A 23,601-nucleotide genomic window follows, 5' to 3' on the forward strand; every position below is an offset into this window, starting at 1 on the left:
GGTGGGCATGTCGCAGAGAAGGGGGTATATGCATGCTTAGTGCGCCGAAGACCTCGGCGATTTAGACTATATAGCCACCGCAGAAACTGTTCACGAAAACAACCTTTTCTGCGACGCGGCCACGCACAACCACCGGGAGATATGTGGGTCGAAGCAAGAACTTCATTGCGTTGTAGATGTACTCCTTTGTAAGCGTGGTGTTTAACCCTTCACCGAACGCCGACAGGAGACGCGCTTCGTCGGGAGGAACGTTAAATCAGGGCTGGAGGGGACCAGAGGTGGAGGAGACGCGCATGCGCAGAGCCGGCAGCATCAACAAACACGAACAAAAAGAAGCCTTGGCGCTTATCTTCGCCATACGGGTCTCGTTTCACTGCCCCATGCGCGACGCAGTTGACGCCAAACACGCGGCATCCGCTCGGCGTCGTCTACAAGAAAACTCTTGCGGCATTTGTTCACTTGGATCTGCGCTTTATAACACGGGTCGAAGCGTATACGGCTACGTTTCAATTTTAAATGCTTGGCGTTCCTTAAAGGGACACTGAAGTAAATTTGTCAAGCTCCCGGTTTTGCGTGCACTGTGTAGACCGGCTCAAATTAACACACTTTTCATCGTTTATCCGGTTGATAAGTCGGTAATTATTTTATAAAGCCACAAAGAAGAAAAACTACCATGCGCGGTCTGTGGCGGCCGCACCAACTAAACGCAGTGACGACAGTAGGAGATGCACCTTGATTGGACGATGTCCAAAGCTAGCATTCAAACAAGTTTCGGTTTCGTTCCTGTAAAACAACATGCTTGACATCCGTCAAGCAACATACATCGTTGGATGGGCATTCTCGATATCCCAGTAATCGCCGTACCGCGCTCCTGTCATGTTGTCGGCTGTAAAACGCCTATGATAAGCCTCCCAGGACGGCTTGGAATCGTAGCAATCACTAGCCGAGGCCTACGCAGTGCATGAACGCCCTCCGTGTCACCGCAGACGCTCAAATGCCATGCGCTTTCCCCCCATATTTGGAGCTTGCCTCACTCATGCCTGTATCGTAAAAAGTGTGTTCGGACCAGGCCAAGGGTCTGTCGATTCTACCCTGTGCCCACTGCCTGCCAGCAGTCGGTGCTTATAGCAACAGCACACCAACGAGAACTCGCTACCGCGTCAGTGTCAGCCATGCGCTTGTTCTGTGAACTAGTTCGTGGAGCAGTGAACGCTACGGCCCAAAAATGGTGAACACAGAAAAGAAAACATCGGCCGAAAACTAAAAAGTCAACTTAAAAAAAAAAGTACCCTCCTCGGGGATTCGAATTTGTTACTTGCAAAAGGTACGTATACGGGTTTAAATAAGACGACAATATACGCATCAATCAAGAAGGAATACAAAAAAAATAGTGTTCCTTTATGTCCAAAACGTGCACGAATCGGTGTACACTCAGATCGTAGCTGCGTTTACTCAGTGCGCGAAAAATCGCCGCATGGATTCGTTCTTTGTTTGCGATTTGGGTCTTTGAAAGTTGTACGATCGATTGGACGCTCTTGCAGCGAAGGTTGGACGCACTTTTGACGTCAGAAAGCTTTCGCGCTTTTGTCAACTTTCCTTGGGCGGGGACGGTAAACCTTTGGAAGATGTCTCGTTCTGTGTTTCTACAGGGTCGAGGATACAAATTTCCTCCTCCGTGCTTCTAGATATGACGGAACAAAAATTCCACGCTACACAGTGAAACGGCGAGGTCTACCTGCGTAAGGAGGCTCCAATTCCGATGGCCAACTTTGACATTCCGTGAGGTAGCCTCGAGCTTTTACACGGCAGTGTGTCGCCCCCGTAGCTTCCGTCCACTGAAGATGGGTCGGGCCAAGGGCCTGGTTTCACCGGACCATGTGCCACCGTACAATTATACAGCGCTCCTGCTACTTGGCGTCTTCCGACGTCAATTTCACGCCTTCGGGCACTAAGGTGAGAGAACTGAGAAAACATGAGGGAGGGGCGAACGCGTGGCGACGGTAAAGAAGTGGAAGCAGCTCGAGCGAGGACTGCCGACTCGATGGGAGCGGTTATTCATAAAGACTCTACAACAAGCAACAAACCCCCGTAAATTAAACGAGTGCCGCCATAAAAAAACATCGACGGTGTATTGATAGCTAATTTACCGGTTTTTAGTATATGGGTACAACTGCCACTGCAGCGCCGTAAGGCCTGGAGCCACTAAATAAGCAAGGCCATAGATTCCCTGTCACACTTTTCCCACCTCGAGCGACATTAGCAAAAGCTCGACCAGCAAGCTCGACACGCATCGTCAACGCGGGGATCACTCACTATAATACGTGCACGGCAGCGGATATGGTAGACCTATGCTGCGCCACAGCGTCATTAACGCGGTGGGCGTCACAACGGGGAACTCGACTGCGGGGGGCGGAAGGAGTGCGCGCGAAGCACCGAACGGCACCGATGTCGGAGCGCTTTTCTTGGCCGGTAATGCCTCTTAATCGATCAAATAAGTCCTCCCGCCGGGTGGGCCCATGGTAACCCAGGCCGCGGTAAGGCGCTACGTCGGTGCGTTGCTCTTTGAGGCGCGGGCTGGCTGCTTGAGAACTCGAACCTACATGAGCAAATATTCGTCCCAGGATGAGACATGTGTTGTATGTGGCAGGGATAAAGAAACAATCGACCACATAGTAATAGGATGCGAAAAGATTCAGCCGGATAGAATTGGGGGGAAAGTCCTACTTCCTGAGGCACTGGGCTTCGCAATTGATGGAAGCATTAACTGGTCAGCAGTAGGTATTACTAAGCAGCGGCTAGAGTATTGGCGGAAAAAAAGCAGGGAAGTCGATAAAATAACATCCCAGCCAGGGGTAGCGGCAGGGCAGAATTAAAAAGAAATCCGAGTTGAGGGACTAAATTTAAATTCGAACTACTAAGATAGGCTAGATGGCGCACGCGGTCACCCCGATTCAAAGGGGAGGCCTTTAATCATCATCATCATCATCAGGTAGCCCGGCTTCGAAGCCCCCCCTCGGGTCTCCATCGGGGCGAATCCATAGGGGCGGGCTCCACACTGTGTGGCTCAGACTCAAACTCTTACACCTGAAGTTCCACACTAAAAACATGCATGAATCTTCGTCTCGGTTGAAGACACGAAACAGATTAAAGCCTATACTCGATAATTTGGCCCCGAGTTTCGTCAACTGTTAACCTAAAAACCCACAGGAGAGTTACGGTTAAGAAAGTTCATCGATAACTTGAAAACCCTGAAGAGGGGCTTAAAACTGCATAAAAAACACTGCTTTAGAGCGCTAGTAAAATTATTGAGGTCAAGCTGTCTGCCGACACACATGGCGCGTTTCCGTTCAAACCACACGAAGCGCGAAACGAATTCACAGAACATGCTTTATATTTGCATGTTTTTTTTTTTTTTTTTTTTCCACTAACCGAGTGCTCTGTAAAGGCATGGCAGTGCACGGAAAAACATTAAGCGAACGCGATTAAAAGCTACCTCTCGGATGCTGCGTGCAATACACACCGCGAAGGCCACAGTGGCCGCACGACCTTGAATGGCTCGCACATAACGGCCCACATTCGCGTTGAACGGCGTGCACTGCGAGCAATACATGTCCGGCTGTCACAATATGGTCCCGTGACAAATTTACGCAACCGTTCGAAATAAAACTTGTGCGAAGGTTTTGTCTTTTCAAATATCATCCCGATAGCCCATTTTCTTTTCATCCATCGCATAAAACTGACAGGAAACCGATTTCCAGAAATAAAAAAAAAATCAATAACGGAATAAAATTCTGGAACACGGCTGCTGGACGCGATACTTCAGGATAACAGGACCGCAGAGAAGAAGGCGCTAACAAGCAGTGTTCATTAATTCAAAAGGCAGTACATGTACGGAGCGTTACGAACATAACGAGACGCCATCGCAGCTGAAAGGTGCAAGGCCCGCCCGTCAACGACGGCGCAGGTGCAGGAGTACCTACGGCCGACATCGCGTGTCTGCATTAATTCCTTGCCGCACATTCAGAAGTGACTCCGTTGATCCAACAGGCCTTTCTGCCTGTTCAAAGAACCGGCAAGAGGTTCAATTTTGACGATGTCAGGGCTGAGTGCCTTTTTTTTTTTTAACATTCGCCACGTGTCATCATCACCATCAGCCCGACTGGGTCCATTGCAGGACGAAGGCCTCTCCTACTGACCTCCACAAGCTTCTGTTTAGCGCCGTCCGAATAAAACTCGTTTTTTGTGTCCCGCGTTCCCCAATGCTGCGTTTTTGCTAAAACCGCTGCCGTGCTTCTCGTCATCACAACGGCCAGGCCAAAGTTGCCTGCATCGCCACGAGCTCCGCGCCTTTTGACAAAGCGGAAACCTCAGTAACCACAAGCGGCCTGGTTCCGTTTGCCGCTCGGTTGCAGCTAGGCCGCCGTCGCTCCTACTCGGGTAAAGGATGCTGCGATGACATGCAGCGACGTATCTTGCGTTGCCGCTTCAACGCTTTCCGCGTGCCGGAAAGCGTGACGGGTCCTAGTTCTTCGGTGTGTACGTGCGTGCGTGTGCGGGGTAAAAAAAAAAGGACGGGGGGGGGGGGGGGGGGGGGGGGGAGGGAGGGGCTCGGTAGGCGCTCTCCTACACTTCTATTCAAGCGCGACATTCCGTTTCGAAGTCAGTGCAGAGCAGGCACTTACGCAGAAGTTTTATTAAACGCGACCATACATGCTCCTATCAGACCCTAAAATTAACTAGCACGTACAAAAATTAAGCACCCTTATTTAGGAAAAGAATACGCATGACTGATCTAAGCCAACATTTTTCAAATAAAAAAAATCCCTGGCCATCTCCACTAACGCGAAGCCTGGGGAGGGGCGAAGCATGCAGTGTTTAAGTTTCTCTTGGCGCCTTGGCGTTTTTGCCAACGGAGATGAAACCGTTGGGGGGCAGCACAGGTATACAGCTTTGCTGTAAAAGTCTCTTGTCTTTGAAGCACGATGCTCTCTAGGCGAGGCGTAAACGAGTGTCACGGTGTTTTTAGTACCGTGACTACATGAGACGACGATTACGACGACGACAGGAGACGCCAACAGCCCCAGCCCCTAAGGGCCTTCACCCCTAAAAAATCCCGGAAATAAAGAGGCCGCATAGCTGGTGCTCCAAACCTAGAACGTAAGCTTTAAAAGCCGCGGCGGTATACCCGCTATAGGCCTCAGAGGACGAACAGCCAGCTGGTCAAGAACATTTCGGCGGTGTTTGAAAGAAACCGCTAGACGGGGCCTGCAGGTGTCACCGGAAGTGCACGGCCTGAACCGACTTGGAAATGGAATGTCGCAAACTTGGACCTAAAAGGTTTCCGAGTCGAGCTTCTTCGCGCATACCGCCGCATTGCCATCTGCGCAGGGCCGAAATTGGTCAGCGACGGGACACGGTAGACGCAGTTGCGAGGCACACGGGAGGGCTTTCAGAGGTAGGATTACCGTGAGAAAAGAGGAGCACGCTAAACGAACCCCAGCGACTTGCAAGTAACTCTGATCATCCGGTTGCTTGAAGCGTAGCGGACATCGTTTAAAGCTACAGTAGAAAGCTTGGAAACATAAAAACTAGTGCAAGCTATGAAATTTCTAAGAACGTATATGAACTCGCCCAGGTTCCGCTTTCGAAAAGTTGCATTGTATCCCGGCTGGATGAAAGGATGGCGACATGCCAACGCCTCGTCGTACGCTACGGGCCCCGTCACAGGGACTATAGTTTTTGCGATTGGTAGGAGGCAAACAGTAGTGACCATTAACGCGATTTTATTCTGTATTCTGTTCTGTATTAATGCTTCCGGTTGTGGCTGGTAGCGCTGCTTCAATGCTAGCACGGAGTTAACACACTGGCTGCTCTGTTTTCCATGCCCCCAATGACGTCACGATTGACGATGCGTAGCGCGAAATTTGAAACAGTCGGTAGCGCTATTTTTTTTATTGCTCTAGTAAATTTTCATTCATCATCATCATCACCCTTTTGTGCGTGGAAAAAACAACGCCATCGGGACGTAGGAATGGACTCGAGCGAATTGCAATTCTTTCAAGCAAAAACCGCGACAGGCTGTGGTAAAAACAAGGACGCAGAATGTCTTGACGTTCCCTTTAAACAGAGGGACGTTTCGAACGAGCAGAATTCTCCCCGATAATCCGGAATTAAGCGCATCGGCTGCCTCGGAGAGGTGCATATATACAAAACATTAAGAAACGGAAGATGAGGGTTGTATAGGGCTTCAGGTTGGTACAAACCCGCCAAACAGATTTCCCACCATGTACCGATATACAAGCGTATTTGTGCATGCGCCTGTGGCAAGTGTATAGAGTCTAGCACCGTCGAAAAGACTAGTGTTGAAATACCTCTACCATTCAAGAACACATCATTGGAAGGTATACTTAACCAGATATAAAATAAACCCCTTTCAGCAATTCAAGTTCGTCTCAGGAAAGAAACCACGAACGACACTAAATGAGCATTTGCTTTGAAATCTTCTACAGCCTCAAACCGAATCCACAGACTCCGCCGGGACACACGGAAAACAAAACAACATACACTTTCCCGAAGCCGCAAGTCGTAGGTGAAGGGCACGCAGCAAGTCACGTCGAGCCAAGAAGTAAGCAACCCGGAGCACGCTTTTCGCAGCTCGAATTGGCGACGGCGTCGAAAGCGCTCCGCGAAGGGAACTGCCGTCGCTTAGGGCGCTTGCATGCACACGAGCCAAAAACGCCGTTCGCAATGTTTACGAGGAAGCGACTAGCGCAACAAGAACGATTACGTGGCTGCACAACGCTTCGCCTTGGCGCAAGGACGAAAACTGTTTTAGTGATGCGCACCAGCACGACCTACCTTGGCGTCAGCTTCAAATTGGATCCCTTCCCTTTTACAGCCATTCTCCATCACATTCACTGCTCACTATATCCCACTACTCCCTCCTAGCACCGCGGAGAACGGGCCAGGGCGTAGATCACATGCGGACCTGCAAATTCGAGCCCGTCTTTCTCACACAAGTAGCTCAAACCTGGATCTCTAGAGAAAGCTCAAGGGTGGGGCGGCATGGAGCAGCCGTAGACGGCGAAGCACTGCGGCCTTTAGCCACCCAGATACAAATACACAGCACGGGCTGTTTGAGTGGGTCCTCCACCGATCGAACTGGCGAACCTGTCCGAACGACTCACCTTATCGCGCTGACCATGAACTGGCCCGTCAACTGCTGCACATTCATAAAACTGGCCCAAACATTTTTTCAGCATACAACTACCAGCATTTGTTAATTTTCCCTTACCCTCCCTTCACACCCTTTTCTTCCATTGTGAGCAGTGGTCCTCCTTTTCCAATAAAGGTCCTCTACTATAAGTACTACCATTTGTTCAATATAGTTCCCTCTATCTCTCTCTCTCTCTCTGTAACTGGAACCGAGACAGCTACAGTGGCGCACAGGGAACGACGACGACCGAACACACGCACACATAACAGCGGTACATCTTTCCCGCTGTCCACCGGTTGCCCAGACGAGACGGGCACGTGTATTGCGAAAATAAAATGAACAAAGAAATTCAGGCACTGCCGAAAGCGAACAGTGCCCTGCGCATCAATAAGCTTTTCCGTCACCTGTGGCGGGTGTACGTGGAACCATGCACCGCTGTGCGTCTTTCCAGCACCGGTTATGTATAATATGTGCTGTCACGGCTGCGCAACTCGGCAAGTGGAGGCAGCAGGGCACACGCTAACCGCACTGTGCAGTACGCAGGGGGCGCAGCATCGGTCTATTTCGCAGGATCGGTCAGGCAGGCCAGAACACGATGCAGACGCCAAGGCATCAATGGCTTGCTTAACATTAACGCACTTGGTTTTTCGTCACTGTCGCCGGTGCAGTTGCTTTACGGCTTTCAGTAAACCCTGAGACAAACTATGGTTATTTCCACAACAGAGTAACAGGGTGGATCCCTAAAGAAGGCAAGGGGGCGGCAGAAAGTTAGATGGGCAGATGAGATCAAGAAGTTTGCGGGGACAAATTGGTCGCAGTTGGCACAAGACCGGGGTAATTGGAGAATAATGGGAGAGGCCTTTGCCCTGCAGTGGTCTTATGTAGGCTGGTGGTGGTGATGATTTCGACCAAGGCAGGTATGACATTTTCGAGGCCCATTTCGTCGAATGAGAAGGAGAGAGGTGCGTGAGCCGACTCCCGCAAACAATCAGTTTAGTTAAAGGAGCGAATGACGCGTAGAGACGTGCGTGATTAAGCGATTAAGCTGAACTGTTGGTCGCCTGAATTGCAAGTCTCCGATTGATTACTTTTTAACGCTGTTTTCTTTTCTTTTTTTTTTTACAATAAAGCTCTAACTGAGGTGATCAGTGCATGCGTCTGCATGTATTACTCGTCGTTAACTGTGCGCCACCAGATAAAGTTTAAGCACCTCCAAACTTACCAATTTAGCACTTTAAGCACTCACGGGGAATTTGTCACAGGCGTCAAAAAGTGAACGCGTCAGAAAGCGCGGTAACACAACCACGGCCGTTATAGTTTTAGGTCTTTCTCTTTCACTGAACCGAAAAGAGAGGAAAAAAGGGAAGTGCAAGAAATGCACGAATGTTCACCAGGCTAGAGCCTATTGCTGGCCACCTACACGTCAAGAAAGAGGTAAAAAAGAGAAAGCAAAACAAGGAAGGTGGCAGGTAAGAGCGGAACACGGAGAGAGATGCAGCGTTGGGAAGCTAGACGTTAAAGGAGCCATGAAGAGAAAATACAAGTTCGTGTAATTTGAAAGAACTAGGATTCAGTATCTCACTCAGCTCCATTACAGCCCCAAAAGACGTTTTTTTAACGAAAAAAAGCAAGAAGTATTTAAAAACTTTCAAATTTAGCGCCACAGTGACGTGTTATGAGCAAGAATGACGTCATACGGGCCAACAATAAAACAATTTTCAGTGCGTGAACTGCACGTTAGCATTTAAGTGATACGGTCAAATGGAACTAGAGGCCCCATTACAGACGTCCAGTCATGTGTCGTCGCGACAGGTCAGTTAGGCGGCCGCCCATCGCACAAACAAGGTTCCGTGACGTCAGAGAAAAGTTGCGGGAAATTGGCCAGGGGGTCGCGACTGCTTCACACGTTTTCTTCAATATTTCCGTTATTTTTTCGAAGATTGCGATGATATTGGCATCATTGTTATCGGGACTACGCAATCTTTCTAATAAACCGAACTTGTATTTTGTCTTCATGGCTCCTTTAAAGTTCAGTGAACAGAGTCTTGTACGCTAGTCGTTTGTAATGTGCACGTCCGTCGCACGCAGGTAGCGTATACGAGCGCCTTCGTCGCCTCGTGGCATATGGACGGACAAGCACAACGACGCAGGATCTTCTCAGAGAACGGCTGCCGGGAGTCCACGTCCCACAGAGTTGCGCAAAGCTGCGTTATCTGCGACAAAAACGTGGGCACTCCCACAAAACGGACCATGTGATCTCCGGCGTGACGGAGACTTCGCACTCCTCACTTGATGCCATTCCGATCAATCAGGAGTGAGTATTCGAGAATGCCACCCCCAGCCAGAGGGGCTGCGTCAGATCGTGGAAGACTGAATGGAAAGAGATGCTAAAGGTGCGGGTCAAGGGCACCCCTTTGGACGGCGTTGTCTCCCGGGCAAGTATGCGGATAGCCCCAGTTGCGTCCGCTCTAGATAACGGAATGGGTACGGTCTCCGCTCTTTGACGGGCCGATCCGGCGACAACATCCGCACTTTCGTCGCCCGCGGTGCCGCAGGAGAGAGAGAGGGGAAAAAAAGACAAAAAAAAAAAAAAAGACCCGGGCACGCTTCTTTTTCTTTCTTGGGGGGCAAAGGAGAAGCGAGGCAACCCGTAATTATGCGCCCTATTTGTTTATTTACGGTCAATGCATAATTAAGTAAGTGAAGGGGGTTGCTGTCTTTCACTCCCGGAAAACGACACGCGGCTTCAAGCGAAGGCGTTTGCTCACGCACTGCAGGCTGCGACGCCGATCGACGGAGAGTCTTCGTATACAAGCAGCTGATCGGAACAGAACTGGAGCGAGACATACGACATCCCAGTCGTTTTAAAATTGCGATTTAGACAAATAAAAGTTATCGGGGCTAGTTTTACATAGCGGCCAAGCCTGAAATGATTTTGTTGAAGAAACTGGCTTTGCAACTAATTTTATCCAGTGGTGTAACCCCCCCCCCCCCCCCTTCCCCCAAAGTGTTACTCGGGATCCACAAGGGCGAAGGGGGAGGGGTCAAAAGAACGACTCTTAATGACACAACGCATGATTGTTGAGTCTTCTCAGTCAACAATACATGGAATATATATTGTAACATTCGTGCAACATTGCTCAAGCTGCTCGGCGATCCCAGCACAAAGGTCATCGTCGCAACGCCGGCCATCAGCCCACCCCGAACCCTCTCTCTACCTTGTGTCGTTGCGAATTTGCTAGAATTGGGCATTCTTAAACACTGCTCAGAATGTACCCTTTCAAAGTCGCCCTTAGCCTATAAAGAGCAACTGCATTATTTAGAGCCAGAGGAAGGAGCAAAACAACTGCGAGTCTCGCTCTGCACCACACATTCGGCGCAAGGGTTCCACGGTGGCTATGCAGGGGTAGTAAAAAATAAACGGAGCCCAAGTTCGAGAATTGAAATGAATTTCTCCGCCGTGAGCCTCGCTTTTAAGTGACTCCTAAGCTGAAAAATGTCCACACATGCTGGCTGCCGCGTAGCGCATAATGTATTTCTCCCAAACTACGAAACCGCGCTACGTTTACTTTTGATCGCATCTGTACTGGCTACAGCATTATTGGAGAAGCGCTCCCGCAAGCGGTACCACTTCTACACTCCCGAGTTTCCTTTTTTTACACCACAAATGGACGCTAACCACAAAAGTTTGATTCATTGCAACGATTTCAATGACAGAAAGACATTGCGATAAATATAGGCAGTGACGGACAACATCGTCGGCTAGTATAACTACATAAAAAAAAAAAAGAAAAAAGAAGGCCTCTGCTTTTAGCCGTACTTTATTGTAATGTTTTGGAACTTCAAACCGGCCCTTAAACCACAACGCATTTTGTCCTCGTCTGTTTGAGCCAAGCTAACTTTACATGGCTCCAGAAGGCGGTTTTCACGGCTAGTTCGCGTTCTGCATAACGGCATTTCATTTTCCCAGTATAGAGCGGCCCTCCAAGCTCGAAAATTGAACGCACTACGCACGCACACACATGCACGTGCGGAAACCAGGGTGCTGCTTGGTTCAACTTCAGTGAGTGCGCGTCATCTTGTGAGTCTCCCGTGATGCAGTTGCAAAACCGGGCATTTAGGGACCGTGCACTAATTTAACTGGATTATGTATTTCTCTTACTATGGGAACTCGCTCTTGTCGCTGTATTTACAACCGCCCCTATAATATCATCCCGCGACTTGCAGTGGCCCGTCGCAACAAGCTCGCCTCGCTGAGTAGCAACTCTAGCGTCACTGAGGTGCTTCTTCCATGCGGGAATCATGAAAGTTTCGCTTCTTTCCGGCAACCCCGCCGGCAGTGCTGGTGAAAACGAGGGGCCGAGAGCGTACAAAACACTGCTGACTGGCTCAAGCCGTAGCGCTCAAGTACATCGTTTCTACCCGCTCGACATGGGGAATTTGTGAGTTGTGCGTTTTACACGGGCTTCACTTGTGTCTCCTTTAGTCTTTACCCCAGCATAACGCAAAAAATACTGCATCCCAGCACGCTATCAAGGTCGCCGGCTTAAAGCTCAAGCCCAAGAAGAAAGGCTAGGCTGGCCTGGCCACGTGATTAGGTTATACTAGACACAACATATAAGCTACGAAAGCCTTTATTTAGTGACACTATAGGTTATACGAGAGAGAGCGCTTTTCGTCATCAGTGCGTCGAAGTAGTTAGTTGAGGGGATGGAGGCAACAGACGGGAGATCGAGTCCGAGTCTGAGAGGTGTCTCAGACAAAGTGCCGCTGATAGGACGAAGTGCCGCACTCTCGTTGGAAACGATGAAGTCGGTTAGGAAATGGGGTGAGGTGGGGTGGGGTGAATCAGGTGCAGCTACAGGTACAGATGTAGCCGTAAAAGGAACTCGCAACTATTAAACAAGATTTGCATTTTTGTGTTTTTTTTTTGTGGTTTCACTTTTAGGCCGCCACCCCACATGTTGCGCGATATAATATGGAAAGTAATTCCAACAAGAAAGAAAACGGAAATGGGAGGGTTTATCCTTAAGCAAAGACACTCGAAACGCAACATCATGCGCAGCTGGATGAACGAGGGGAGGAGTAGGAGGCCACGCCTCCACTATCATCCTCAGAACTGCTGCCTCCACAAAGTTACGGAAAAGAGAGAGAGAGAGAGAGAGAGAGAGAGAGAGAGAGAGAGAGAGAGAGAGAGAGAGAGAGAGAGAGAGAGAGAGAGAGAGTACGGTGCCACAAATGGCTTCACATCGTGCCACGAACAGAAGGGCCCGAAAGCGCGGCTGGGTGGCTGCACCGCAAATTGGAAAAGAGCCACAGCGGCGATTGTCTGCTGCCCCTTGTGCATCGAATGGGGCCGCACGAAAAAAGGACACAAGGCCAGCAGCGTCAAGATACACGCGCACTTTCCTCTACGGGGTCCTTGCCTTTCTTGTCTCGCACTTTGCCCTTCCCAGACAGTACAGTCCGCACAATGCTTCCGCCGAGGGCGACGACGTCACGCGTCGCTGAAAAGTATTCGGGGGCCACCCACTGGCGGCGTCCGTCATCATCCTAACGGGTTACCCGCGCAAGGTCGATCAATGGGCGCCACGGCGCTTTCTCGAGAGCCCGGCCCGCCGCCGCGTTTGACGCGCCAGCGTAACGGTAAACAGCTGCGCGCAGAAAGAACGGGATGGGCGCCAACCACACACTGATGGGCGCCGACGCTGACCACAAGGTCGCGTAATATCGATGCACTCGCGCATCGTAGCTCGGCGTAAGCGCGCGTAAAGTGGACGAGGTCCGGCGTACGCCGAAAGCACTGCTCCGCGCTTCATACGACAAAGTATGTGCGCAGGAGCAGTGCGTGCATATATCTGGTTAGCAAAGAGTGGTTACAAAACTGGTTCACGGCCGCTCGATGGAAGCGACCGTGACTGGTTACAACGCGCAACGCGTTGAAACCAGTTTCGCTTGGACGGCTGCTTGACCGGCGGAAAGTCTGAAAGCGAAAGAGGGGGGTGGGAGGGTGGGGGGGTTTAGGACAGTCGACGATGATGATGATGATTTTGCGGCTCTGTAAACCCGGGTGCGTTTTTTTCGGCGTCTCAAACAGACATTTCTTTCACACAGGTCCACCCTGGCTTTTCCAACCGACTTTTTCATTATAACTATCATTAGGAAATGGTAGTGCCCATGGCTTGTTGCTTACTCAATGAAACTTCGAAGGGCTGTGGTTTTATCCTAGCAGACAAACATGGGGCTGTCAGATGCTCTCACGCAGAAAGACGCCTATGCATTGACCGTATACGGGAACTGCACAGCCTTTGCAGCCTTAGTGTGAACTACCTAATCAAAATCACTAAATGAAACACGGCGTAATAACACGATCGTCTTAGTGCCTAATTGTAATATAATGTTCGTTCGAAAAGTCTCGATAAAACAAGCGTTACAACTGCTTTCTGCAACCGCATCTTCTCCCGTATAGACGTTTACAGCTTTGGACTAGAAAATTACGAAAAGTAAATGGCACTACAGTCATGACAGCGACATTTTGGCTTAAGGCCGTCTTCCGCTAAGCATTCAGGATAAAGTTGGCTTTTGCGCTCCAGACTTGCAGAACGACAGGAGAATACCAACAGAACGATGGAAAAGGAGCAGCCGTCGGAGAAGCGTTCTTCAAAAATAAACAGCGCGCGCGAGTCGAACGACGGGCGCCGCTTAGTCAATCGACCGGTATTACACTGCAGCCGCCTTCGAACAGCTGCGATGTGACCGGGGGCACGTACGTCGAACCTCGACAACCACTGCACTCAACTGCTGCTGCGATTAGGAACGCCACGGCCTCTCTCTCAGGCAGGATAAATCCTCTTCGATTCGTCATTTATTTCGGACTGCCCAGATATGCTCCAACGCAACTCCGCTAATTTTCTTGACCATGGAATTACCGTATTTACTCGCATAATGATCGCACTCGCGTAATGATCGCACCCCTGAAGTTCGTCGCCAAAATATGACTTTTTTTTTTTTTTCATTTCCCGCGCAATGATCGCACCCTGAACTTGCCGCAGCCATATGTCGTATGTGTGGCAAGTCTAGCTGACTATGGTCCTGCTTACGTTACTTTCCTCCTCTTTCAAAGCGGACATGGCTGCGTTATTGCCGCGGACTTGATGATATTAGCGATATCGGCAAGCATGCATGAGTTCATTATTGGTGCGGAAGAAACTCTCACTAAATGCACTTAATGTACTCACAAAACATATAAAAAAACGCGCTCGGCTTGCTGCGTCGGCAGCCGTGTCTTGTGACAGCAGCAGCCACTTATTGGTCGATCTGTTCTCACCTCGCAGCAAACTCGTTCCGGCGCGTTTCGTAATGAAAACACTGCATTTTGCATCACTCGGTGGTCACTCGCTGGTCAGTGGAGTTTTTATTAGGTTTTTATTTCTTGTGTTTATTACGTTCATGAGATTTATCGTAAACAATCTGACCTGCAACTTGCATTTTCTGCGCTGCAACTTTTTCCAGAAAAATGTACCTCGCGTAATGATTGCACCCCTAACTTTGCATCATATTTTCTTGGGGGAAAAAAGCGATCATTACGCGAGTGAATACGGTAATATTGCGGGAGCAGCCCTGGGGCGGAATTCCCAGTGCTGTCCATTTCATGTCCGTTTCAAGGTGTCCCCACATCGACCGAGCCCTGATTGGCCGAAACCAGACGACCCGGAGGTTACGCAGCACAGTCATAGCGGTTTTACGTGAACGCCGTTGGTCAGTGCAACTCGTACGTGCAAGTATACGTCACTATTGAAACGGAGGCGAAACGGGCATTTCCGAAACGGACAAACTGATAATTACGCCCCTGATTTCTTCACCAACTATCTCGCCGCGCAAAAGTCGGCGAAAGACAAGTACGTTGACCTACTCGTTTCTTCCACCGCTAATGACAGAATGGAATTCATTACCCGCCGCTGTCTTCACATCGGAGCACTACAGAGATGTCGAACATGCCATAGTCTGTGCTATAATATTTCGGAATGTTGCCCATGCCTTTACTTTTATTGTATATTTTTTAGCCTGTGCTAACGTGCTAGTTCGAATTTATAAAGTGCTGACCATCTCGTTAGATCACATTGAAGGTCCCCTATACAGCACTGAACGATTTCCTTTTTTTTTTTTTTTTCACTCTTAAAAAAAAACAAAAAAAGTCGGGCCATTCAGTAATGGAACACTAACAAGTTACTTGTGCGAGTATACATTAGGTTCTTAGTAACTGGAGGTAGTAAATTTAGTACTCGGCAGGGTTACTAACTGAAGCAGGCAGTACGTACCACTACCTGCCCTATCCTAGCGATAATACTCTTCTGAGCTACATGCGTTCACTAACTGGTCATGCATAACCTAGTCACAAGCACGACCTTAATCTAGTGCATACTACTTCCTACACACAGTTAATTTACTAACCATGCAGTTGTTAGTGGCAGAGCCTACGTACAAAACCGCGGGGTAGTAAGGTTCGTACGGAGTTAGTAAATACGGCCGTTACTACCTTTTTACGGCGTTTTTTAGTTAAGAGTGTTGTGTTCGCGTGTCGCCATTATACTTTACCACGCTCACGTGTTTACTTTCTTGCGTTGGGCTTTTTTTTTTTTTCAGGACAGCAATATGTTGTAAATAAATGAATAAACATTCCGGACCGCCAAATAAAAGATACCAAATGTGTGTTTGTGCGCGGCTTGACACCAAAGAAACCTGACGAAACATGGGCCGCCGACTCCCCACCTGGCTTGTGGCCTCGTCTCTATTTATAACTTCACATAATCTCGATTGCGCGATTGGCGGCTGCCGGACATCGCTAACACACACAACTACTGGGCCATTCAAGGAAAACCAATATGGCGGTGTTTCAAGCCTGGCACAGTGTTCCACGCTCTCGCGGTAGCACATACCCACGAGAGGGTGTGTTTATAAGCTTCATACGCGACTGATCAACTCGACCAATTTCAGTCAGTCGGCAAGTTAAATCAATCAATCAGCGAATTTCAAATTGTGCTTTGCCACAAAACACAGACTGTGATGAGCGTGTACAGTACCCACACGCACTAGATGCATCTCTAAATCTCTCAGGAGGAGATGCTCTGATTTCCTGTATCGCGCCTCAAGCCCCCTCACACATACCCTAATGCACGTTGAGCAGGAAGAAGGCATTAGTCAGGCCTGCTTATAAAGCGCTGACCGTGACGACGGGGCGTGACTCTGGGGCGCGCGGACCAAGTTTCGCTTTGAGCCCGTAAATAGAACAAGCAGGCTCGATGCATCAGCGTATATTTGAACCGAGGCGAAAACCATGCTTTGAACGCGATCTGCTGAACAGTGCCAACCATCAGGCATCATTAGTGAAAGCAGTAGAAGGTAATAAACGGTTTTGTTTACTTAAATCAGCTTCGCTTCATAAATATGCAGAGGCGTAGGGAGCGAAATGGTGATGATTAACCCTCCGTCATAGGAAAAAAAAAAAAAACAGTGCGATTAATTCTACCTTAAATCCGCCATATTATTACAAAATTACGAAGCCTGGGCAGTAGCGCACAGGTCGGAGCAAGGCTGCCAAAAAGGGGTGTCTGACCCAGATACAAAGTATTACATTCCTTTGACGGTTTTACGATTAACGGCGTTAACACGACGGGGAAACCTTGACCCCGAACGGACGACGATTATGAAACACGCCTCGCGCCCCTTAGCGAATGCATGCAAATGTTCACATCCCCCGCAAAATTTTGCGTCGCGTTTACAATTAGACCGCGACCGCACGTAACCCCGTGGTTTTTAGCACACCGCACGAGGTTGGTTGTCTGCAAACGCAGCAGGCAAGCGGGCTTGTTTCGATCGCTTCCGCGAGATCCGCGCCGACAAACGCAAATTAAGGGAAAAAAAAAAAAATGCCAGCAATGCCGTTTTTCCTATGCCGGTACTGGGCGAGGAAAAGGCGGAGGCCAAGTGACGCGATAAAACAAACGGAACACACGACCGTCAAGGTCAAGACACGCTCTACTTTTCAACACAGCAGCTATACCTGTCTGCGACAAGGGTAATACGGCACGCCGTATTCGAGCTTTCGAACCCCCAAGATCATGCGAGTTTCTGGTTCATTCACACCAGCCTCCTCGGAGAGCTCCCCCGATTACGTGATTCAGAATGACCGCCGACGACGTGCGATAGCTTAAACGGATTAAGCCGTGGTGTCACTCGACACGCCCCGCACTACGAAAGGCCATCGGGCGAGCGAACGAACCGGCAAGCAAAATGAGACGACGGTGAAATAGAAGCGAAATAAATAAATAAATAGAGTACACATAGCTGCCGTATGACAGCCGTCGACGCGCTGTGAGGCACGAACCGCGAACACCGCAGCTGTTTCAGCACGGTGGCACGAGCTGTTCAGATGCAAAGCCAGTAGTGAGACGGCTTAGCACGAGCGGCTCGGTAAAAAACCAGTGCTAAAGCTAACTAGAAGACGACCGGCGCATCGGTTGCCATGTGAAGCCGGCGAGACTTTCTTGAACAGTTCACCACTGTTCACTACACTTTTAAGTACGAAACACAGAAGACGTTACGCGATTGACGCGATCGGTTCTTTGATCACGCGACTGGAATGTGGACTTTTCAAGAAAGGAGAATTCCAAGTCCACGCCCGGCCATTCAACGACTTGAGGCGCTGGGAGCGAGACACTTTGGCAGGGTTTAAAGGGTATCACGGTGAAAAGAAAACGTAGGACACGGAGCCACTTACTTAGGATCACTTTCCGCCGCGTGGCATGAGGCTCGTCGGTGTAGGTCCATTCAAAATCCGTACGTGATACGTGAGCACCCATCGTGAGAGGCGGCTGCAGCAGCCCGCACAACGACAAGGCGTTCACACCAACCGGCGACTATTGCAAATGAGTGGTGCTCGCGTGTGGCCGCGAGGGAGCGCCCCGGCTGCGTGCGTCAAAACCGCTCTTGGTTTTCTGGTTTTCAATCATGGCTTGTTTTACACTAAGACAAACAGTGTCTAGCAATTCGAAGATTAAAACTGACTATAATTTATTCAGCTAACCTCAAGCGTTAACAATTCACCACATAGAAGCAGAGACAAAATAAAACAAGTACCCCACAAAATAAAAACTTGATCTCCGTATTTGTCAAAAAGCAATGACGTCACTCAAGTTGACGTAATCACGTGGCTTCTTCCTCCATCTTTGCAGATGGGCAAGATGGCGTCCTCGGATGTGGTTACCGAGGTTGAGATTCAGCCCGAGATCCAAGAGGTTGAAATCGAGGCCATTCCCGTCGAAATGCCAGTCGAGACTGTCGTGACAACTGTCGAAGCGGTCGAAGGTCAGCCCATGATCGCCTTGCAGCCGCTGCCAGAGCCAGGCAGGGAAGAAATCATCCTGCAAACCCAGGAGGAGATCGTCGGCAGCATAGACGCCGATCATGAAGCGCTCACAGGATACGACAACATCCCCGTGCCGACTCCCGATGTGCTCATCGAGACCAGCCCCAGCACGTCGGGAAAGCGTGGCAGAAAAGGCAAGCGCGGTGGCAAAGGACGCAGCTTTGGCGGTGAACTGACGTTTGAGACAGACCGGAGTACGCGCAAGTGGGAACAGAAACAGGTGCAAATCAAGACGTTGGAAGGCGAATTTTCCGTCACCATGTGGGCTTCAGGCACGGAGGACGGTAGGTGCACGTCTTGAGCTTCCTCTCTCGCTTTCGCTCTTCTATTTGCGCGCTGGGAGCAGTTGAAATCACCGATAATACTGTTGTGCTTCGATCGTGAAGAACACGAAGCCCGCTCGAAATGATGCCTGTCGAGCCTCCACGGCCGCGGCCAATGACGAATTTCACCTTGCCGCGGCTTCAGACAACTTGAACGGTCCACCGCGACCGCATGACTTGAGTTTCGACGCGTCGGCGGCTGTGTTTTGAATGAAAAACCGGCCATGAATCCTCCATGGGCGCCGCCATGTTCTTAGAAGTAACAATATGGCGTCTTTTCGAGTATGGCGGAGGTCGGCCATCTTTGGATGGCACGGAGCTCCCGTCTGTGAGGCTTTATTCGTCCAAATGTGCGGTTTTTAGCGTGCGGGCTTTCGTTTTGCGAGTCGCAGTTGACGACAGTAACTGTGCGCCGACGCTGCGTTCCATAGCGGCCCATCCGGCGGTCTCGGCGCGCGCCGCGTGCACATTTTTTATCGTTCAAGGTCGCGCCTCGGAGCGCCGTAGAAACAAGCCAGCCGGCGTCGCGGCGAACCACAGCCGCTTGCATCTCCCCCGTTGTCGTCGATAAAAACGACGCCGCGGCGATCTTGTCTGCCTGCCAGAGTGCGCGCGCTCGCCCTGCGGCCTGCACCCGTCTTTTTGCCTGCCGGAGTGCATAAAGCGATCGCGACGGAATAAAGGAGGCAACGTTTGCGGCTCTTAGAGAAGCGCGGTCGTAAAATCAACGCCTGCACAAAACGAAAAAAAAAAAAATGCAATCTGCACGTTTGAACGCGGGATACAAGTCCTCCTTCGAAACCGCTGTCTGGGGTTGTCCATGTGCGTTCGCGCGGCCGGGTCGGGATTTTTTTTTTTTTTTTAGTCTGCACAAAACCGCTGCGAGGGAAAAAAAAAAAAAAGAGAAGCACGGCCAGTTTGGCTGCATGGTGCATTCGTCTTTAATTTGCGTTCGTCTCTGATCGCCGGCCCGGCCTGTTGCGTCAGGTGGTCGAGATAGTGGCAACTCTTCGCTGTCGTCTGCGCGGTGATGAGGAAGTTTTTGTTGGCGTCGACGCCAGAGAAAAAGCATAGTGCGCGCATCCCGTACTGGCCGCTAGCTAGCGCGATGTCTTTTCCGTACTTAGGACGTGAAATGCTCGTTGAGGAATGTTCACGCGTAAAGCTTCGCGTGTTGTGTGTTAGCCCGCGGTGCTCTGTTGGGGAAATGAACGAGAAACGGGCGCATTTTGAGATAGTCACTGGACAACCCGGTCGGAAATTGTGGCTGGGTACGCGGTCGACCTCGCGGCTGTTGCCTTTCACGTTATCCGCGGAAACGAGGCGGCAATGTGGGGGCTTCAATCGGTTAACGTTTGTTTATCCAACGCACGCGATATCCCGAACGCGGCCAAAATGGATTGATTAATGAACAGTCCGCTGTTAAGGTTGCCCCTTATTAAGTGAGGGCCCTGTCCGGAAGGGGTCAGAATTACACGTAGAGCAGTTTTCGGTTATACCTTCACTAGTACCACGGTGAGGCGAATACTAAAGTCGCGCTAGAGAAACACAGCTTGCTGTCAGCGGGCTTATATGCTCTTTTGCCTAGTATTTTATATAACTGATTCTTATCCTTTGTTGGACATAGATAAATGGCTTGGCTGGCTGGCTGGCAGCAAATGTGAATTCACTGAATGTTTGAATGAAGAGCCAAGTTGCTGTTGGAATTCCATCTCGTGCCAGTTAGTATGTAATGTACTCATTCACTGTCTGTTCGTGTGAGTCATTAGGTTAGTGGGTGAGTTAGTAGTGAACTGGTCAGGTACTACTTTATCAAATATGAATTTGTCTAACAGTGGAACAATTTCGAATGGCTAGTAGGACCTTGCTCCACTCTCAGTGACACCCTTTAGCGTGTGTTTCAACCCCAATCTTGTTACTCTGGCTCTTGCATTGCCATTGTGTGGCCTCCTTGGTGGCAAGTTTTTCTTTGGCTTCAAAGGTATCAGCATTCAGCATTGCTTGCTCCTTTTTGGTCTTGCATGGCTGTCAGCACCTCAGTCGATGTTGTATCTTTACTTCGACAAATTTTTGGAAGGAGGATTGCATGTGAAGATTTGGAACGTAGCTGACACTGTTGCACCCAATACACCTTTCAGTGGTGCCGGTAACAGCCTTCCTGGGATTTTTTCTCGGTATACGTTGTGTGATGTACCTGTATAGGTCATCTGATCGAGTTTTTTTTTTTTTTTTTTTTTCAATGGTCCAAATCAAAAACAGGCAGCTGCCCCATGCCCGCGTAAGGAAGACAAAGCGAATGTCCCACACAATGCATTTTAATTTCTATGGAGCCACAAATTCAGCAGTATTTCATTATTGAAGGCAAGCTTGTAATTGGGGCGAGTTTGGCCTATGTAAGTAACACAGAGCGTATGCAGTGTACAGTCTTCGTCAAAATTTTGTGGGCCAAGCCGGAAACACGCAGGCAGCAAAAAATTGAATGTACAAGCTTACGTCCCAAGTGAGGCTGAAATGTTTTATGCAGGAAAGCTAGAGAAAACCCCTCTCTTGCTTACTGCGTTAAAATATTTTTGTCATATTTAAACGTAAAGCCGATTATTTTAATTCTTTGTGGTCGAGAAGGCTTTGGATTGGCCAACAATATTTCGACAAAGGGTGTACATGAAGGAGGCATCAAATATACTGCCCAAAGAAAAGAGAACACAGGATTGAAACACCGAAGAGATAGCTGATATTGAGCCGGCTTTGTACATTTTTCTTAATGCATAAAAAAGAATTACAGGGGCACTTAAGTCTGTTTACGCGATTCCAATCTTGAAAGCATTATAACCATGCGAATTGGTTAATGAGCCCTGGGCCTCCAACGCCAGTCGTCATCTTCATTGACCGATTGCCCTTGACTGATTTCTCTGGGTGGGAATCGTGTCATTGCAGCCAGTGGGACTTGGTGAGGCAGCTGTCAGTGTTATTGGCCAGTCCCTCTGAGTGGGTATGTTAGCAGTCTGAAGACCATAACTGTGCACTGAGACTCGATGGATCTGCATTATGGTACCTGAAGGAAACAGGCTTCCTCAGGAGACGAGCTTCCTGGATCAGGGAACAAACTAGAGTGGAAGATATCGGAGTTCAAATTAAGAGAAACAGGTGGACGTGGGCTGGCCATGTACTGGGACAAAATGACAATTGGTGGAGCAGCAGGGTGACAGAGTGGACACCGAGAGACAGGTTTGGCAGAAGGGGCAGGCCAATAACGTGACGCAAAGACCAAATATGGAAGTTCAGTGGCAAACAGTGGAGTAGAGTAGCGCGAGACAGGAGTTGCTGGAGGTCGATGGGAGAGGCCTTTGTCCTGCAGTGGGCCTGAGTAGGCTGTCAATGACGATGATGATAATGATGAAGCTGGCATGCACATGCGATGTAGCAGTAAATATTGCCGGGGCAGCCAGCTTCAGAATCCTTCCGCATTTGACGCACGTGAGCAGGACTGAGTGTACATTGAAAACAGTGTTCCGTGTGGCTTGGACTATTGGTTACATCACCTGCCTGTCCCCCCACATCCCTTATCCTGTTTCTGCCACTGACGGCAGCTGCCGTCGTCACTTGCCAATCCCTTTGAGTGGGTATGTGTATGGATCAAAGGCAATTCAGAACTCTGTTCTAGATTCTACGGATTGTGTATTGGGGCAGCTTCATAAAACCAGCATGACACACTCAAGGGAATGGTAAAGTATCGCTCTAGGGGGCCAGAATGCTTTCACCTACAAAATACGTAAGTGTGCCTCAAGATCCTTGTTTGCTGTGGCACAGGTGTAGAGTGGTGGCTAAAACGCCTACCTTTCACCATGTGTGTCCGAGTTCAATTCCTGCCCATGCCAGTGTTTTCTTTTTTATTCGAAGGCACTTGGAACACTGGGGCCATTCGCTGCTCACAATGCTGGGTTTCTCGCCTCATAGAGCACATAACGCATTCACTAGATCACTGCACGGGCCTGATTTTAAGGCCCGAGCCCGGCTCGGGCCCAGGCATTCATAAGGGAGCCTAGCCTGGCCCCGGCCCGGCCCGGGCCCGGTCATTTATTTTTGAGCCTAGGGAGGGCCCGCGTGCGTGTGACCAGGCCCGGTCTTAGACGCTGAAGAAAATTTGTTTATTATATTTGGTCCATTGTCTTGGTAGCGGGAAATCAGACGGAGCATCTAGTCTTTACAAGCACGTCCTCAATTGAAACGCAAAAAATAAGGATTGAAACGTGCACGTAGTTTAGCTCACACCGTCTGCAGTTCACGCCACATCGGTGTAATAATAGCTCGTGTTCTTACACGAGAGACACCATCACCTTTCATGACCAGAGTCTTGGCAACTTCACGTGGTTGTGTCGGTCACAAGTTGGTCATCTTGGTGGAAAACAAAAGCGCTCAAAAAACGGGCGAAGGAAGACAAAGACGCATACCAACTAGCCCAACCTTCCGTTCTTCCACAAGTTAGTATTGCTGAAATTTCTTGTTCCCCATTTGAATGCACGAGTATGTGCGTGCGTTGAAATATTTTCCCTGCAGTGGTTGTTAAGCGGTGGTGCTTCTCTAGCACGCGAGTTTCCAGCCATGGCAGCTGTATTTAGATTGGTTCGACATCTAAAACA

General features: G+C 49.6%; 2 protein-coding genes across 5 annotated transcripts in view; one reads left to right on the forward strand and one right to left on the reverse strand.

Moving 5' to 3' along the window:
- Positions 1-18,164, reverse strand: part of Ifc (delta4-sphingolipid-FADS-like protein ifc) — a 69,557-nt gene extending 51,393 nt beyond the window's left edge. The window contains exon 1 of the mRNA XM_077682065.1: positions 17,994-18,164. Coding sequence (XP_077538191.1) covers positions 17,994-18,075 — 82 coding nt within the window. The 5' untranslated portion in view covers positions 18,076-18,164. The remainder of the gene's footprint in view (positions 1-17,993) is intronic.
- A 283-nt stretch (positions 18,165-18,447) lies between these two features.
- LOC144150213 (transcription factor YY2-like) overlaps positions 18,448-23,601 on the forward strand; it is a 32,768-nt gene continuing 27,614 nt past the window's right edge. For 3 of the 4 annotated variants that reach the window (XM_077682062.1, XM_077682061.1, XM_077682063.1), the window contains exon 1: positions 18,452-18,925. In XM_077682062.1, coding sequence (XP_077538188.1) covers positions 18,457-18,925 — 469 coding nt within the window. In that variant the 5' untranslated portion in view covers positions 18,452-18,456. Of the gene's footprint in view, positions 18,926-23,601 lie in introns of all 4 variants that reach the window. The other variant, XM_077682060.1, reaches the window with a different exon arrangement.

This window comes from Haemaphysalis longicornis, unplaced genomic scaffold (assembly GCF_048455015.1).
Source record: "Haemaphysalis longicornis isolate Haplotype H1 unplaced genomic scaffold, Haemaphysalis longicornis Haplotype H1 scaffold_8, whole genome shotgun sequence".
Taxonomy (NCBI): Eukaryota; Metazoa; Arthropoda; class Arachnida; order Ixodida; family Ixodidae; genus Haemaphysalis; species Haemaphysalis longicornis.